We start from the raw sequence: 18,300 nt of genomic DNA, 5'->3' as shown, positions 1-18,300 counted from the left end.
TTTGAGACCAGCCTGGCCAACAAGGTGAAACCCCGTCGCTACTAAAAACACAAAAATTAACCAGGCTTGGTGGCAGGCCCCTGTAATCCCAGCTACTCAGGAGGCTGAGGCAGGAGAATCGCTTGAACCTGGGAGGCGGAGGTTGCAGAGAGCCGAGATTGAGCCAGGGCACTCCAGCCTGGGGAACAAGAGGAAGCCTTCATCCCCCCGCCCCCGCCAAAAAAAAAGCCGGGCGCAGTGACTCACGCCAGTAATCCCAGCACTTTAGGAGGCTGAGGCGGGCGGATCACGAGGTCAGGAAATCGAGACCAATCTGGCTAACATGGTGAAACCCCCTCTCTACTAAAAATACAAAAAATTAGCCGGGCGTGGTGGCGGGCGCCTGTAATGCCAGCTACTCCAGAGGCTGAGGCAGGAGAATGGCATGAACCCGAGAGGAGGAGCTTGCAGTGGGCCCAGATCGCGCCACTGCACTCCACCCTGGGGAACAAGAGGAAGACTTCATCTCCAAAAAGAAAAAAAAAGCCGGGCGCGGTGGCTGACGCCAGTAATCCCAGCACTTTGGGAGGCCAAGGCGGGCGGATCACGAGGTCAGAAGATAGAGGCCAGCTTGGCTAACACGGTGAAACCCCATCTCTACTGAAAATACAGAAAATTAGCTGGGTTTGGTGGCAGGCGCCTATAGTCCCAGCTACTCCGGAGGCTGAGGCAGGAAAATGGCATAAACCCAGGAGGCAGAGCTTGCAGTGAGCCCAGATCGAGCCACTGCACTCCAGCCTGGGTGACAGAGTGAGACTCCGTCTCAAAAAGAAAAAAAGAAAAAAAAAAAAGTCTCCAATAGTCATCTCATTTTGCAGATGGGTAATTTGAAGCCCAGAGAGAAAAAGGACTTTCCCTGGGTCACACAGCAATTCTATGGCTGATCTGAGAGGGGAATTCTCACTATTCAAAGTTCAGTGATTTTCTGGCATAACAGACTGAAGAGTAGTCTCATATTTGAACAAACAGCAAATAGATGACTAACTCTAGTCATATCACAGGTGTATAGCCTAACTTTTAAGCTAAGTCATCCATGTGTACACTCATCTGTGTGGCCACAGAAACTAGCAAGAGCCTGTGCCCAAAACTTACCCAAATTTTTATGGCTTCTAATTTCTAGCTCTTCTTCCTTTCAGACCATGGCCAGCCTATCACAAGGCATACGTATCACTTCCCCTTTGACTCCCAAGCTGATACCATCACAGAGAAGCCAGAAACAACCAAAAGATATATGTTTGACGTCAGAGAACTTGGTGTGCCCATAAGATTTAGAGAAGCAGCAGGCAAATCATATTAGATAGTGAGTATTCTTTGAAGCCATGTCAGATCAGAAATCATGACTCTCATCCAGTAAAATTGTGGAAAACAGGACCATTTTAGAATATCTAGGGTTCTGTGTGGGACAGAGTAATAACGGGAAATAAAAGAAGAAGAGCAGGTTAAGTATACCATTCAGGATTCTGACTTGCCATGTCATATTCCTGGTAGCTCAGAAAGTTGTTTCTATAAAAATAAAGAAAGAAAGGCCAGTCAAAGTGGCTCATGCCTGTAACCCCAACATTTTGGGAGGTCAAGGTGGGAGGATGGCTTGAAGCCAAGAGTTTGAGACCAGCCTGGGCAACAAAGTGAGAACCCATCTCTACAAAAAATTTAAAAATAAAAAAATTAGCTGGGTGTTTTGGTGCCTGCCTATGGTCCCAGCTACTCAGAAGGCTGAGGCAGGAGGATCCCTTGAGCCCAGGAGTTGGAGACTGCAGTGAGCTATGATCATGCCACTACACTTCAGCTTGGGTGACAGAGTGAGATCTCACCACTACACTTCAGCTCAGGCGACAGAGTGAGACCTTGTCTCTCAAAAAAAAAAAAAAAAATTTCTGAACAACAAACATAAAATCTGGAATCAAAATAGTAAATCAAACATAAAATCTAGAACCAAAATCTGGTCTGATTGGTGCCATGTGGTTCCTTATCTTTTACTTAATTAGACCTATGGTCTGATCCCAAATAATGACCTTAGGCAAAATGTCTAAATATATAAGCTTTCTTCCTTTACTTTACAATAACAATAAAAATCCAAGGTCAAGGCAGGCGGATCACTTGAGATCAGGAGTTCGAGACCAGCCTGGCCAACATGGCAAAACCGCATCTCTGCTAAAAATACAAAAATTAGCCAGGCATGGTGGCTACTTGGGAGACTGAGGCACGAGAATCACTTGAACCCAGTGTTTCACGCGTCCATGTGAAGAGACCACCAAACAGGCTTTGTGTGAGCAACATGGCTATTTATTTCACATGGGTGCAGGCGGGCTAAGTCCGAAAAGAGAGTCAGCAAAGGGTGGTGGATTATCATTGGTCCTTATAGCTTTTGGGATAGGCGGTGGAGTTAAGAGCAATGTTTTGGGGCAGGGGGTGGATCTCACAAAGTACATTCTCAAGGGTGGGGAAAATTATAAAGAATCTTCTTAAGGGTGGGTGAGATTACAAAGTACTTTGGTCAGTTAGGGTGGGGCAGAAACAAACCACAATGGTGGAATGTCAGTTAAGGCTATTTTCACTTCTGTGGATCTTCAGTTGCTTCAGGCCATCTGGATGTATACTTGCAGGTCACTGGGGATATGATGGCTTAGCTTGGGCTCAGAGGCCTGACACCCAGGAGGTAGAGGTTGCAGTGAGCCAGGATGACGCCACTGCACTCCAGCCTTGGGTACAGAGTGAGACTCCATTTCAAAAAAAAAAAAGAATAACATTCAAATAATAAACATAATCATCACTTACTGATCACTACATATATGCCAGACAATATGTTACATATGTCATAGTCCATTTTCTATTGCTTTTAACAGAACATTTGAAACTGGGTACGCTGTGTTGCTGGAGCTGGTCTGAAACTTCTGGGCTCCCAAAATGATGGGATTACAGGCATGAGCCATCATGCCTGGTCTCACCACGTTTCCCAGGCTGGCCTCAAACCCCTGGGCTCAAGCGATCCGCCTGTCTTTGACTCTCATAGTGCTAGAATTACAGGTGTGAGCCACTGCACCTGGCCTCAGCCTCTTTTAATAAAGCCACTAGTCCAGTGATAATCCATTAATCCGTTAACCCCTTAAACCATCAATCCATGAATAATTAATACATTCATGAGGGGAGGGTCCTCACGATCCAATCATCTCTTTTTTTTTTTTTTTTTTTTTGGCAGTTTTTACATTTATTTAAACAGAAAACGTGCACATGAGCTGTCTACTCATTTTCTTCACTGCGCAGCCTGGCGTTGGGGTTGGTGACTCTGATGGCCAGCTGGGCAGCTCTTTCCACGATGGCTTTGCGGTTCTTGGAAGAAACATTGTGAGCAATCTCGGCACAGTAAGATTTGTTGCACATCAGCAGCACTTCCAGCTCCTTGACGTTGTGGACCAGGAACTTCCGGAAGCCACTGGGCAGCATGTGCTTTGTTTTTTTGTTGCTCCCATAACCAATGTTGGGCATCAAGATCTGGCCCTTGAATCTTCTATGAACCCTGTTGTCAATGCCTCTGGGTTTCCGCCAGTTACGCTTAATTTTGACATATCGGTCTGACTGGTGCCGGATGAACTTCTTGGTTCTTTTTTTGACGATCTTGGGCTTCACAAGGGGTCTGAGGGCGGCCATGATGCCTTCGAGGAGGAGATGGCTGCCACCTCCGTAGGCAGCGCCGAGGAAGAGAGAAGGGCCCAATCATCTCTTAAAAGCCCCACCTCTCAATACTGAATTCAGACCATGTAAGAATACAAACATTAAGACCTCGATGTTACCTTATTTGCATTTTTCACTTAATCCCCATCTCAAACCCGTGAAATGCAGGCATTATTATTTTCAACAAGAATCAGAGAGACAGCCAGGTACAGTGGCTCACGCCTGTAATCCCAAAACCTTGGGAGGCTGAGGCAGAGGATTGCTTGAAGCCAGCCAGCAGGTCAGGACCAACCTGGGCAGCAAAGTGAGACCCCATCTCTACAGAAAATAAAAAACTTAGTTGGACATGGTAACACATGCCTACAGTCCCAGCTACTCAGCAGGCTGAGACTACAGTGTAGCCACCGCCCTACCCACAGATTGCTGTTTGAGGTTACAGTGAGCTTTGTTCATGCCACTGCACTCCAACCTGGGAAGCAGAGTGAGACTGCATCTTAAAAAAATAAATAAAAAGAAATTTTTAAAGTAATTAGAGAGATGAAGTAATTTGCCCAATTTGTTAACAAGTGATAGGACCAATATTTGAATTTTGTGAATTCTTCTTCACCTTTTAAAATTTTTATTTTATTTTGGAGATGGGTCTCACTATGTCACGCAGCCTGGAGTACAGTTGTTACCAGAAAGGGATCCCCATCGAGATCCCAAGAGAAGGGTCTTGGATCTCGTGCAAGAAAGAATTTGGGGAGAGTCCAGAAAGTAAAATGAAAGCATGTTTAAGAAAGTAAAGGAATAAAAAAATGGCTGCTCCATAGGCAGAGCAGCAGCGTGGGCTGCTCAGCTGCTTATACTTACTGTTACTTCTTGATTATATGCTAAACAAGGGGTGGGTTATTCACGAGTTTTCCAGGAAAGGGGTGGACAATTCCCGGAACTGAGGGTTCCTCCCCTTTTTAGACCATATAGGGTAACTTCCATGTTGCCATGGCATTTGTAAACTGTCAGGGTGCTGGCGGGAGTGTCTTTTAGCATGCTAATGTATTATAATTAGCATATAACCAGCAGTGAAGACGACCAGAAGTCCCTTTCATTGCTATCTTGATTTTGGTGGGATTTGGCCATGTTCTTTACTGCCTGCTGTTTTATCAGCAAGGTCTTTGTGACCTATATCTTGTGCCAACCTCCTATTCTCATCCTGCAACTAAAAATGCCTTAACCTCCTGGGAATGCAGCCCAGTAGATCTCCGCCTTATTTTATTCAGTCCCTCTTCAAGTTGGAGTCGCGCTCTGATAAATGTCTCTGACACAGTTGATATTCACAAACTCTATCACATACAGCCTCAAATTCCTGGGCCTCCCACCTTAGTCTCCCAAGTAGCTGGGACTGCAGACACACACCACTGCGCCCAGCAAGTTTTTTTTAGTTTTTTAATCATTGTATTTCAAAAAGTAGTTGGGAGGATTAAATTTTAATTTTAATTTTAAAAGTAAGGCACTTTGCAAAGTGTCAGCTCTCAGTATGTACTCAATAAATGGTAGTTTGTGTCCTCTCCTGTCCTTCTTCACATCCTTTGGCTTATCTGCAAGGAGGAGTAAAGCTCTTTGGCAAGCGGGCTTCTTTGACTGGAATGCCCAATCCTCTATTGCCAACCCTCTATCCATCTATTGTAAAAACCACAGAATTCCTGGCCATCTAACTGGGCAACAAAAGTGAAGGCCAAGAGAAGATACCCAATGCCATCTTCTCCCATTCCAGCTGGAGGACTAAGACTCTAGGAGGCAAGGGGAAAGGGTGTCCTGGCTTTACTGTGAGAACTGGAGCATCTAAATTTTCTTCTCTGGGAGTCGGTTTTCCCTTTAGAAGGAGGGAGCTGGGCGGGAGGGCCCCAGGGGAATATGGATCGGTGGCAAAAAGAATGCTCAGCAAGTAATTGAACTCCTCAGATCGTGCCCCATCTTCAATATGAGTGACAATAAAATGAATAATTGCACGTGGTTCACAAGGCCCCTGAATTGAAGTAAATCACAAAAAGTGCTTAGCAGAGTCCCATGGACGTAAAGCGTTCAATAGATGTTACCTCTATGCCTGCTATTGTCATCATTCCGACCCTAACATTCAAGGTGTCTCTATTAAGCAAGAGGATTCCTTTGTGAATGACTTTAATTCGCTAATGTACTCAAGGGTCTATCTAAAGCACGGCTCTAGAGCCCTGATTCTAGCGCTTTCCATGGCCTGACGACCAGCTTTCCTGCCTCAAAGGGAAGTCTGAGAATGGTCAAAGAGCCATGACAATCCCCGCGAAGAGTTCATGCCCTCTTCTCTTTCCGCGACCTGCTGAGCTCTGAGCCCGATTTCCCCAGCCCGCCCATCTCAGTCACCATTGGTCGCCTCCTCGCTGGCGTGACTAAGACCCGGCCCTCTTCTCGCTGGGACCACTCTGAGGCGATCTGCGGAAGCTGAGGGGCCTCGGAGGTGGGGCCGGGATGCATCCTGGGCTTTGTAGTCCACCTGCACAACTACAGCCAGAGAGCGGGGCCTCACGACGTGGAGAACTACAATCCCCAGCAGCCAGGCGGAAGTGGAGTGAGGGGGGCTCGCATCACGTGGGCGTTCGGCCTGGGCGGGCTATTTCTCAGTGCGGCGGCGGCGGCGGCGGCGGCGGCGGCGGCTCCCGGGACCGGGGCCTTTTGTTTGGAGCGGCTGCGGGGAGGCCCCGGAGCGGCGAGGCCGGCGGCCTTCCCCAGCTTGCTCGGTCCCGGTCGCCCCTCGCGGGGGTGGGGGGCCGCCCCCTGGGCCGGGCATCTGCTCAGGCGCCGCCGCCCCGCCCTAGGCCGGCCCCGCCCGGCCTGAGGGGAGGAACCGGCCGGGCCTCGCCGCGAGGCCCAGCCACCTCCGGAGTCGCAGTCTCTGCTCTCAGTGCTCCGGATCGGAGGCCGTCCCTCTCCCCTCGGGCCGACGCCATGAAGATCAAAGATGCCAAGAAACCCTGTAAGATGGGGGCTGGGGTCTGCCGGGTTGGGAGGGCATCCTTGGGCCCCGTCTGAAAGCCCCTTGGCTGGGCGGCCTGCTTCCAAGCCCGTTGCTTCTCGCCGGCGCCTAGTCCGGGATGGGGGCGGAGGGACCATTTCAGCCACGAGTTCGAGGCTTCCGTCCTCCCCATCCCCCCCTATTCATGCATGGTGAATGCCTGCCGCCCCCTAGCCTTTCCTCCCACTTTCTCTTCGAGATCTGGGAGGTGCCAGAGGGAATTTCTGATTCGGATTTTGTCAAACTAGACTAGTCTCCTCTCCCAGCTCCCCCTGAATTCAGGTTGAAAAGAGGCGGTCGCGGCTGTCAGGTTGCGGTCGCGGCTGTCAGGTTGCGCTGGCGGCTTTTAGCACCTGTTTTTAGGGATTTCCGGGCTTCCTGCTGGTGTCCTTGAAATGCCGGTGGGTTCCTGGGAGTTGTCACTGTTGTTACAGTTGGAGCTTTCAAACGTACGTGCATGCAGTCTGCCAGCGTGTAATTGCTTTGGCTTGTTTTTGTTTGGAATATCGACTAGTTCACGTTTGTTTTAGAAAACGCAGATGAACAAAAAAGATAAAGTCACCCGTATTCCCGGCACCCGGAGCGAACCACTGTTAATATTACGGTGAATACCCGTAGAGACCTTTCTATGTATGTACTTAAAAGAAAATTCTTGCTATGCTTTTAGAAAGGTCGACTTTCATTTGCTTCCTTTTATGTTTAGTCTTTTAAAAACCTTTTATTCCAGTAATTGACTTATTTAATCACTCAGCCATTGTGATTGTCACTCTTAAGTATTGCCTCCCAGAAGGACTAGGAATGTGGGGATTCATGCTCATCGTGTTGATGCTTTTGCTGTTTTTGCAGTGTTCCATGTGATCTCTTAACTGTTAAGAAATCCTCAACTATAAAACAGGGCGGTGACACCTTCCCTGCCCGTCCATCAGGGTTCTTGTAAAACTCACCTGAGAGGCAACAAGCCAAAACACTGTGAAAACTTACAAATGCCTATTTAACTGTAAGGTAATTTGGTCTTAACTTTACAGGTGAGGAAATTGAACTTAGCCCCAGAGTAACTTTTCCAAGGATATACCCAGCCATGTGCTATGAGGTTCATAACTCTAAATGGACTGACTCATAATACAGCGTTCTTTCTCCTGCACCCATAGGGCATTGTCTAAGTACTTTATCTGGTAGTTTCATCTGTTAATTAAAATTTTTAAAATTTTTTTATAATAACAATAGATCGTGTCATAGTTGTTCAAGAAGTCTATAAAATAGTGATAATATAGAGAGACTTCGAATTTACGTTTGCTGAGTTAAACTAATGCATCTTGAACAGGTGCAGTAATTAGAACACTTGGACATTTTCCCTCATGCATACGTTTTCTCTGCTTCTCTTAGAATTTCCATTTGATGAACAGTGTATGACCAACTCAAATTCTAACTCTTCTGGCGGTGATTATTTTCTTTTGTCATGATAGTGATTTGATTACTTATATTTGAACAAACTAATAATCAGGTATAAGTACCACCCCCTTCAAAGGTGTTTTAGAAAAGATTATAAAGATTATTATGAGAAGTTCATAAAATAGGGCCAGTCATGGTGGCTCACACCTGAAATCCCAGCACTTGGGGAGGCCGAGGCAGAGGAATCGCTGGGGGCTAGAAGTTCGACACCAACCTGGGCACTGTAGCGAGACTTCATCTCTACAAAAAATATATATTATAAAAGATTAGCTGGGCATGGTGGCACATGCCTGTAGTCCCAGCTAAAGTCTTAAAAATACATATTAGGTTGAGAAATAAGAGAATACCCCCTTTTTTTCTCAAATAAGTTGATTATTACAACATTGTGTTACGTTGTGAGACCACTAATCTTAAAATTTAATCATGGTGAAAATCTGGTCAGTTACTGTGATGTAGAAGCCTAACATTTTTATATGCAAAAGGTGACTTTCCTGTCTATTGTTTGTCGTAAAAGTAAGGAACATCACGTTTGTGTGTGGGAAAGGTGTTTCAACCATGAACTGTCCCGGATAATAAAAAATAAGGCCGGGCACGGTGGCTTAGGCCTGTAATCACAGCACTTTGGGAGGCCGAGGTGGGTGCATCACGAGGTCAGGAGTTCAAGACCAGCCTGACCAACATGGGGTTTCTTTTTTTTTTTTTTTTTTTTTTTTGAGACGGAGTCTGGCTCTGTTGCCCAGGCTGGAGTGCAGTGGCCGGATCTCAGCTCACTGCAAGCCCCGCCTCCCGGGTTCACGCCATTCTCCTGCCTCAGCCTCCCGAGTAGCTGGGAGTACAGGCGCCCGCCACCTCGCCCGGCTAATTTTTTTTTGTATTTTTAGTAGAGACGGGGTTTCACCGTGTTAGCCAGGATGGTCTCGATCTCCTGAACTCGTGATTCGCCCGTCTCGGCCTCCCAAAGTGCTGGGATTACAGGCTTGAGCCACCGCGCCCGGCCCCAACATGGGGTTTCACATGGTGAAACCCCATCTCTACTGAAAATAGAAACATTAGCCGGGCTTGGTGGCATGCGCCTGTAGTCCCAGCTATTTGGGAGGCTGAGGCAGGAGAATTGCTGGAACCCAGGAGGCAGAGATTGCAGTGAGCGGAGATCATGCCATTGCACTCCAGCCTGGGCGACAGAATGAGGCTCCATCTCAAAAAATAATAATAATAATAATATTTTAACTTTAAATCACTCAGGTTAACAAAAGATATATTTGTTTGTTTTTGAATACCTGTATGGGTTTTTTGGGCATAATTATAACATTTATTGATCACATAGTGTGTGTATGGCATTTTCTTTATATGCATTGCATCATTTAACTGCATACTAGAAGAAGCTGTATATTATATTGGCTAAACAAGTGACCTTGGCTTCGCATGTGTTCTTACATTATTCACCTAAGTGTTTGAAAATATTGCTTCTAAATACATTACCAATATCTTAACAGGTTATATACCGAATGCACATATTAACCAGAAAATTTAAAAAGGAATTGATTTTATCCTCTAAATTGTGTAACTGGAAGATTAGCATTTGAAATTATGTGTTAATTCAACCCCAGGCGAAGGAAGGAGAAAGTCAATCCTGTGTTACTCTCTTCCCTGCCTGACATGATTTCTTAGGGTACAGGTTTTTAAGATTGTGTTTGGATTACCTGTATAGCACGTAACTGGATTAACAAAGTGATAGTAAAAGGTGATACATATATTTAAGTGTGATGTGATGTAGGTTTTGAGTTTGTTCTTTATTACCCCAAGTAGTAAGGTACTTGAAGTTTTTGTCAAGACCAGAGAAAATGGTATAGCATGTATTTGTAGTTTGTGTCTGTGTCATTTGATTGGCCTGTTTGTAAACTCAGTTGTAATATAAGAGTCATCACTCCCAGTAGATAGTTGGGGTAGTAGTTTCTAATATAGCTCCCCTTAGAAATAACTAATTTACTAAAGAAAAAAACACCTGAAGCTATCCTAAGGAATCATAATCCTGAAGGTGTGAAGGTGATTATTTTCTTAGTCTATTTCATAACAAAAACCATTTTTGTTTGGAATGATTATTGAGAATAGTGAAATGTCTTATCCAAGAAGTTGAAGCGTTATCTAGAATATACCAGCGTACATGCTCACTTTAGAATTTTGTTCTTTAAAATACCCTATGTTTTGAGCATTCTTCACGTTGGTTTCCCTTTATGCCTAAAGAACAATTAAGTCCTGATTTAGTTTAGTGTCTCTCCACACCCCCATTTTTGTTTATTTTTTTTGAGACGAGGTCTCACTCTGTCATCCAGGCTGGAGTGCAGTGAGTGCAGTGGCGCGATCTCAGCTCACTGCAACCTTGGCATCCCAGGCTCAAGCAATCATCCTCCCCCCTCAGCCTCCCCAGTAGCTAGAACTACAGGTGCTTGCCACCATGCCCAGCTAATTTTTTTGTGTTTTTGGCAGAGATAGGGTTTTGCCATGTTGCCCTTACCAGGCTGGTCTTGAACTCCTGAGCTCAAGCGACCCTCCTGCTGGGATTGCAGGCATGAGCCACGTTCCTGGCCAGGATCCCTTTAGTCTGAAATCTGCATGGTACCAGTAGCAATTAAATAGTTCTTTTAGTGATTGTTCCCTGTTTCCTTAGCAAACACTTAGTAGGATACCAAGTTTATCACACCTTGTTAGAAATTAACAGTCTGCTCTTGTGGCTAGATAGCTTCTGCTGTTCAGTATTTTAAAAGGTGATTGGACAACATTTCTCCTTTTGTATATATAATGCGTCTAGTAAGAAGTAGCACTTCATCCTTGTAGTAGTTTGAGATATTTTTGCTACATATGGGGAACTAATGTCAACTCTCATGAGACCACTTGAGACATAGAATAAGAGCTATTATTTTGTTAAAGGCAGAATAAACAGATCATGAGAGATTCTAATAATTTTCACTGTCTGGGACTGTATATTGGCCACCATCAAAGTGCTTACATTTGTGTAATGTGTGCTTTGTTTTGCTTTTTAAATGTGTATTTTGGTTCTTTTTTTTTTCCACCTTAGCAAGGAATGTTTTATTCTGGGGAAAAAAAAAAAATATATATATATATATATATATATGTTTATGTTATATGCTGTAAGTAGGCTGCTTATGCACTGGTGACCTACTTTTCAAGGGTCTCTTGGCCAGAAGCAACAAAGCTATAAATATGTAGATACTTGCTTGATTTCTTAGAAAACTGATATTTTTCTTCTTTTTGTGAGATGGAGTCTCGCTTTTGTCGCCCAGGCTGGAATGCAGTGGTGTGATCTCGGCTCACTGCAACCTCCACCTCCCGGGTTCAAGTGATTCTCCTGCCTCAGCCTCCCAAGTAGCTGGGATTACAGGCACATGCCACCATGCCTGGCTAATTTTTGTATTTTTTAGTAGAGACGAGGTTTCGCCATGTTGGCCAGGCTGGTCTCAAACTCCCGACCTCAAGTGATCCGCCCACCTCGGCCTCCCATAGTGTTAGGATTACAGGTGTGAGCTACCACGCCCGGCCGGGAAACTGGTGTTTTTCTTACCTGATGGAACTATTAGGTAGACCTGTGGTTGTATTTGGTATCTGTGTATTTTCTCATATTTTCATTGCAAATAAGTAAAATTTGAGCTTCATGCCCTACCCTTATTTTGGTGACAATATATCAATCATAAGTATTTTGTAGAAATACTGGAAAATATATGTTGGTAATTAGACCACTTACTAAATGATAGGAATGTATCATAATTGAGAATTCGTGTCTCTTCTGTTCGTGCTGCCTTCTTTGTGCCTTTTTTTTTTTTTTTTTTTTGCCTTGCTGAGGTTCTGCATCTCGTGCTTTTTAATGGTGATTATTTTTCTGGCATAAAGAAATTACTTTCTGAAGTCTGTTGAAAGGATTTCAGTGTAAAAGGTGGCCATTACCAGCCACCAGCTTTTCTTTTTTCTTTTTTTTTTTTCTTTTGAGACAGAGTCTCGCTCTGTCACCCAGCCCAGGCTGGAGTGCAGTGGCGCGATCTCAGCTCACTGCAAGCTCCGCCTCCCGGGTTCACGCCATTCTCCTGCCTCAGCCTCCCGAGTAGCTGGGACTACAGGCGCCCACAACCGCGCCCGGCTAATTTTTTTGTAATTTTTAGTAGAGACGGGGTTTCACCGTGGTCTCGATCTCCTGACCTTGTGATCCGCCCGCCTCGGCCTCCCAAAGTGCTGGGATTACAGGCGTGAGCCACCGCGCCCGGCCTTCTTTTTTCTTAATTGAAGTTACAGCAGGGCTGAGTTCTCTTTCAGTCCCTACTTTGTTGATTTAAGGAGAAAATTGTCATAACTGATATATGCTAGAAATAATAGAAGGAGCCTGCAATTTTCTGGTTTGCATATTATGGTTACTATGAAGTCATCATCTGCAGGATAGCTTCTCTAGTTTACCTTTCTTTAAAAACCACTTAAGGAATGAACACATTTGTAGTAGACTATATGCGAAATGAGTCTTGGGCTTTTTGCATTGTTAACTTTTTAAAAAACCTACCTCTTCTGGCAGTAACTTAAGATAATAGTGTCGTTTTTCCAATTTAATTTACAATATTTTATAAAACATTGTGTTTCTCTAGTCTAATACAGTAATAAGTGAGTCACAAGTTTGAAATTTAATAATTTGTTTATGAGTTCGTAGTTATGCCTTGTGTACACGTTTTATAGTATTCTGAAGTATTTAATATAGTTTAAAAACACATGAGGGCCAGGTTCATGCCTGTAATCCCAGCACTTTGGGAGGCCAAGGTGGGCGGATCACAAGGTCAGGAGATCGAGACCATCCTGGCTAACACAGTGAAACCTCATCTCCACTAAAAAATACAAAAAATTAGCTGGGCATGGTGGCAGGCGCCTCTAGTCCCAGCTACTCAGGAGACTGAGGCAGGAGAATGGCATGAACCCAGGAGGCGGAGGTTGCAGTGAGCCAGATCACGCCACTGCACTCCAGCCTGGGTGACAGAGCAAGACTCTGTCTCAAAAAAAACAAAAAGCAAAAACCACACATGAGAGATTTAACATATGTAATAAGATAAAATATAGCTTTGTTTAGGAAGTTTTACTTTTTGTTTAAAGTTTTTTTTTTCTTTTCAGTACATCATAATGTTCAGTGAAGTTTTCTTTTGGTTGTTTTCATGCAAAAAAACATGCCTGAAAACCCTTTTAAAGAAGCAGTGGAAGGATTTTGTTTTTCATCATTTAATGATTTATTATACCTAGATAGCCATTTTCTTTCTTTGTGAAAATGTCAGTAAACATGAACATTTTCACGTACTTCAGACTTTAAAAAGAGGATTTCAGTCACTTATGAATGAGCCTTTTTACTGCCAGCTCTGTGTGTGTGTGTGTGTGTGTGTGTGTGTGTGTGTGTGTGTGTAAAATACAGATTTATTATCCCTCATCTGAAATGCCTGAGACCTGAAGTGTTTAGTGTTTCAGATTTCAGTTACGTTTGGGTTTTGGAATGTTTGCGTTATACTTACAGATTGAGCATCCGTAATCTGAAATTTGAAATGTTCTGTTGAGCATTTCCTTGGAAGCCTTATGTCAGTGCTCAAAAGGTTTCAGATTTTTGATTTCAGATTTTTGGATTAAGGATATTCAACCTTTACAGATATTTTGTCACTTTTTATGTGTTTGTCTTTAATGCTTCACTGTATGTGTTACTGAGTAGCCAAAGTATGTATTTTGGAATTGATTGTTGATATACCTTTGGAGTCAGAATCTTTGGCACCTATTCATAGATTCAGAAAAGCAGATAATTTATTTCTCTAATGTTTAGTCTATAAACTTGAACTCTTTTCCTGGATGTTAAAGTTCCTTTGAAACTTAATTCATGGTTTTGTATAATAATTCAAAGTTCTTTGTGTAAGTGTTAATTGAGATTTTTGCTTTTGAGAATGACAGTATTCAGATATTTATAAACCTGGGAGCAGAGACTTTTGGCTGAAAGTAAAAATGGCATGAACTTTAAACTTGGTGATGTATTAGCTTTGTAGTTTGCTCCCTGAGTAACATTTTTATATTTGCATGTCTGTTTTAACAACCTATGTTTATTTGACACAAAGCACAGAAAGAAAACCTGCAGATATTTTCTAAAAATATATTTTGAATTTTGAAAAATAAAGGTTTTTAGCTTAATCTCACCTTGTATAAATTTTTTTATCCTAGAATGTACTTGATATGGCAATAGTGATTTCCACCCCTGCCCCACAAACTCTTCTAGAGTCCACCGTCAGTCAAATAGGAGAATTCATTTTGGCTATTTAATATCAGAAGGATGCCTTTGTTTTATCTAATGCCCGTTGAAAAGTGTCCTCATAACATGTTTAAACAGACTGGGACTTTTTTTTTTTTTTTTTTTTTTTTGAGATGGAGTCTTGTTCTGTCGCCCAGGCTAGAGTACAGTGGCGCAATCTCGGCTCACTGCAACACCTGCCTGCCCGGTTCAAACGATTCTCCTGCCTCAGCCACCTAAGTAGCTAGAATTACAGGCGTGCACCACCAGCCTAGCCAATTTTTGTATTTTTAGTAGAGACAGGGTTTTACCATGTTGGCCAGGCTGGTCTCAAACTCCTGAACTCGAGTGATCCACCCACCTTGGCCTCCCAAAGTGTTGTGATTACAGGCGTGAGCCCCACGCCCGGCCAGATTGGGATATTTCTGAAGGAATCTCTGGTTTATGGGATAAAGAGACCTGCTCCTATTGTTTTATTTCAGTGTGTTTGTCTAAGCAAACACCTGTATGAATTTACCCTGTGTTAGTATCGCTGCTACCATTCATTTCAAGCATGTGTTACTTAAGATGGCCTTCGTTAGCCGGGCATGGTGGCTCACGCCTGTAATCCCAGCACTGTGGGACACCAAGGTCAGGAGATCACAAGGTCAGGAGATCAACCCCTTCTAGCCTCACAAGCCCATTCTATTCTATCGTCATTTCATAACCTCTTCCTTGTAGGTTACAAGTCGCTAGCCCGACTCTTAGAACCTCTCATTTCCTTTCCATTGTGGAAATCTATCCTTAAGGAAATCACTTCTCAGGGTTCCTTCTGCTATTCTACTATTCCTCAGCGATTGTTCAGGCCCCCTTCCTTCCTTACACATCAAACTCGGGGATTTATCCCTGCCCAGGATTGGCAAATTGACTTTACTCATATGCCTCGAGTCAGGAAACTAAAGTACCTCTTGGTCTGGGTAGACACTTTCACTGGATGGGTAGAGGCCTTTCCCACAGGCTCTGAGAAGGCCACCGCGGTCATTTCTTCCCTTTTGTCAGGCATAATTCCTCGGTTTGACCTTTCAACCTCTATACAGTCTGATAATGGACCGGCCTTTATTAGTCAAATCACCCAAGAAGTTTCTCAGGCTCTTGGTATTCAATGTAGCCTTCATACCCCTTACCATCCTCAATCTTCAGGAAAGGTAGAATGGACTAATGGTCTTTTAAAAACACTCCTCACCAAGCTCAGCCTCCAACTTAAAAAGGAGGACCCTGTGAAGGATAGAGCCCAGAAACTTGCCAACCAAGCAAGTCATTACGCTGAACCCCCTTGGGCACTCTCTAATTGGATGTCCTGGGTCCTCCCAAATCTTAGTCCTTTAATATCTGTTTTTCTCCTTGTCTTATTCGGACCTTGTGTCTTACATTTAGTTTCTCAATTCATCCGAAACTGTATCCAGGCCATCACCAACCATTCTATAGGACAAATGCTCCTTCTAACAACCCCATAATATCACCCCTTACCACAAAATCTTTCTTCAGTTGAATCTCTCCCACTGTAGGTTCTCACGCCACTCCTAATCCTGCTCGAAGCAGCCCTGAGAAACAGCGCCCATTATCTCTCCATACCACCCCCAAAATTTTTCGCCGCTCCAAAACTTCACTATTTTGTTTTGCTTTTCTTATTAATATAAGAAGACAGGACTATCAGGCCTCTGAGCCCAAGCTAAGCCATCATATCCCCTGTGACGTGCACATCCAGATGGCCTGAAGCAACTGAAGATCCACAAAAGAAGTGAAAGTAGCCTTAACTGATGACATTCCACCATTGTGATTTGTTTCTGCCCTACCCTAACTGATCAACGTAGTTTGTAATCTCCCCTACCCCTAAGTAGGTTATTTGTAATTCTCCCCACCCTTGAGAATTTACTTTGTGAGATCCACCTCCTGCCCGCAGAACATTGCTCCTAACTCCATGGCCTATCCCAAAACCTATAAGAACTAATGATAATCCCACCACCCTTTGCTGACTTTTTGGACTCAGCCCTCCTGCACCCAGGTGAAATAAACAGCCATGTTGCTGTCTCTGTCACACAACACACACAAAATAAGGTGAGGAGATCAAGACCATCCTAGCTAACATGGTGAAACCCCTTCTCTACTAAAAAAAAAATTAGTTGAGTGTGGCAGTGCACGCCTGTAGTCCCAGCTACTTGGGAGGCTGAGGCGGGAGAATTGCATGAATCCAGGAGGTGGAGGCTGCAGTGAGCTGAGATCATGCCACTGCACTCCAGTCTGGGCGACAGAGCAAGACTCCATCTCAAAAAAAAAAAAGACCGCCTTTCTTGCTAGTCACTAGACAAAACTGAGAAAATTTAGTCACTTTCTTCTGCTTATGTTGCTTAGTTATTTATACCTGTTTATAGGTGACATGATGAAAGTATTGTGTTTGGGCTCAACTTTCCCTGGCTTCCCAAATTACGGTCCAATGTCATTTTACTTTTTTAAAAAACTTTTTTTTCCTACACTGGGAAGTACCTTTCCAGAATACAGAATACTGTTTCTTAAGATTATCTGTGATGTAGCTCCAGATCTGTAATTTGAGTTTCAAATATAAAGATGAACGAACTGTTTCTCCAAAAGAAGATAATGAGGATTAGTCCTTCCTTATATTCAAACTTTTATGCTAATTTTAGTAAATGTGTAAATTATAAAATGGAGAAATGTATAGACTTCTTTCTCATTGAATTATATGTTCCTGGTCTTGTAATGGCACACACATATCAAGTAAAATGAGTAAGAAAGTAGAATTTTAGAAATAATTTATGACAACTTTTACATAAAAACTGCTAAATATATTTTGTTGCCAGACATTTTAATCCATGTATCTTGAGTATTAAACTCTTTTTGAGTCTCTGTCATAATAGTTAAGATCCCAGAGAATAGAAATATATATTTTTAGGATGGAATCTTTTCACTGTCACTTAACAGTTTGACCTCAGGCAAGTTTGTAATTGCTTTGCCTCCTTGTCTAAGTGATACACTTAATAGAGCAATCTCATAGTGGGGGTATTGAGGATTAAATGAGCCTGTATCTGACAGCTACTGAGCACTCAGTAAATGTTAGCTGTAATTCTATGGAGAACTGAATCAGTTGTGTTTTAAACTAATTCTAAAAATTTGAATTTTGTAATTCTTAATATTATAATACTGACTTTCCTTCCAGCCTTGGGAACAATTGTAAAATACTCCTTTGTATCTGTGTGAGGATTATGGCCAATAAATATAAGGAAATCACGTTGTAAAACTGAATGTCATAGCCTGAAGGAATCAGGTGACCAAAGCCAGTGATTTTCAAATGCCATTTAGATCTGACTATAGTATAATCTTCCGAATATATGCAGTATATAATTTTTAACAGCATCCCATATCTCACTCTTCAAGATTATTGTCCAGTGCCTCTGAGGTAAGAGGTCAGGAATCTGTTTTTAAATGATACGGTTTTTGTAAATGGTCTATACCATTTTTTTCAAGAGGGTGTTACTTAAGATGGCCTCTATTGCTGGCCTTACTTTACAGGCACATCTTAAGCAGCTCATTTATATCATCCTGTACACTGCCAAAGTAGAAAGTTTGTTCGCTTTCTAATTTGAAGGTAGACTGTGCCACTCTCTTACTTAGAACATCAGTAGTGTTCCCATTGTCTAAGAGGTTCAAGTCTAAGCTCTTTAGCTAAGTGTGCAAGGTCCTCTGTTTCCTCAGACTTCCCCCTTTTTCTAGTTCCTTAACTGTATTGACCTATGCCTCTTAATGTGTTTTATTTATATTCCCCTGCTAC

At 43.2% G+C, this 18,300-nt stretch overlaps 2 protein-coding genes across 2 annotated transcripts in view; one reads left to right on the top strand and one right to left on the bottom strand.

Annotated features, from left to right (window-relative positions):
* Positions 1–3,235: 3,235 nt before the first annotated feature.
* LOC102123560 (large ribosomal subunit protein eL32-like) lies at positions 3,236–3,740 on the bottom strand. Its single transcript, XM_045394499.2, has one exon. The coding sequence runs from the start codon at positions 3,682–3,684 to the stop codon at positions 3,277–3,279; it is 408 nt and encodes a 135-aa protein (XP_045250434.2). The 5' UTR covers positions 3,685–3,740; the 3' UTR covers positions 3,236–3,276.
* A 2,400-nt stretch (positions 3,741–6,140) lies between these two features.
* PANK3 (pantothenate kinase 3) overlaps positions 6,141–18,300 on the top strand; it is a 35,168-nt gene continuing 23,008 nt past the window's right edge. The window contains exon 1 of the mRNA XM_005558478.4: positions 6,141–6,694. Coding sequence (XP_005558535.3) covers positions 6,190–6,694 — 505 coding nt within the window. The 5' untranslated portion in view covers positions 6,141–6,189. The remainder of the gene's footprint in view (positions 6,695–18,300) is intronic.

The sequence above is a fragment of the Macaca fascicularis genome, chromosome 6 (assembly GCF_037993035.2).
Source record: "Macaca fascicularis isolate 582-1 chromosome 6, T2T-MFA8v1.1".
Classification (NCBI taxonomy): Eukaryota; Metazoa; Chordata; class Mammalia; order Primates; family Cercopithecidae; genus Macaca; species Macaca fascicularis.
This window is presented reverse-complemented; position numbering and strand designations above follow the sequence as displayed.

Excerpts from the sequence above, each read along its gene's own strand:
- LOC102123560 (XM_045394499.2), bottom strand. The coding sequence starts at position 3,684 with ATGGCCGCCCTCAGACCCCTTGTGAAGCCCAAGATCGTCAAAAAAAGA.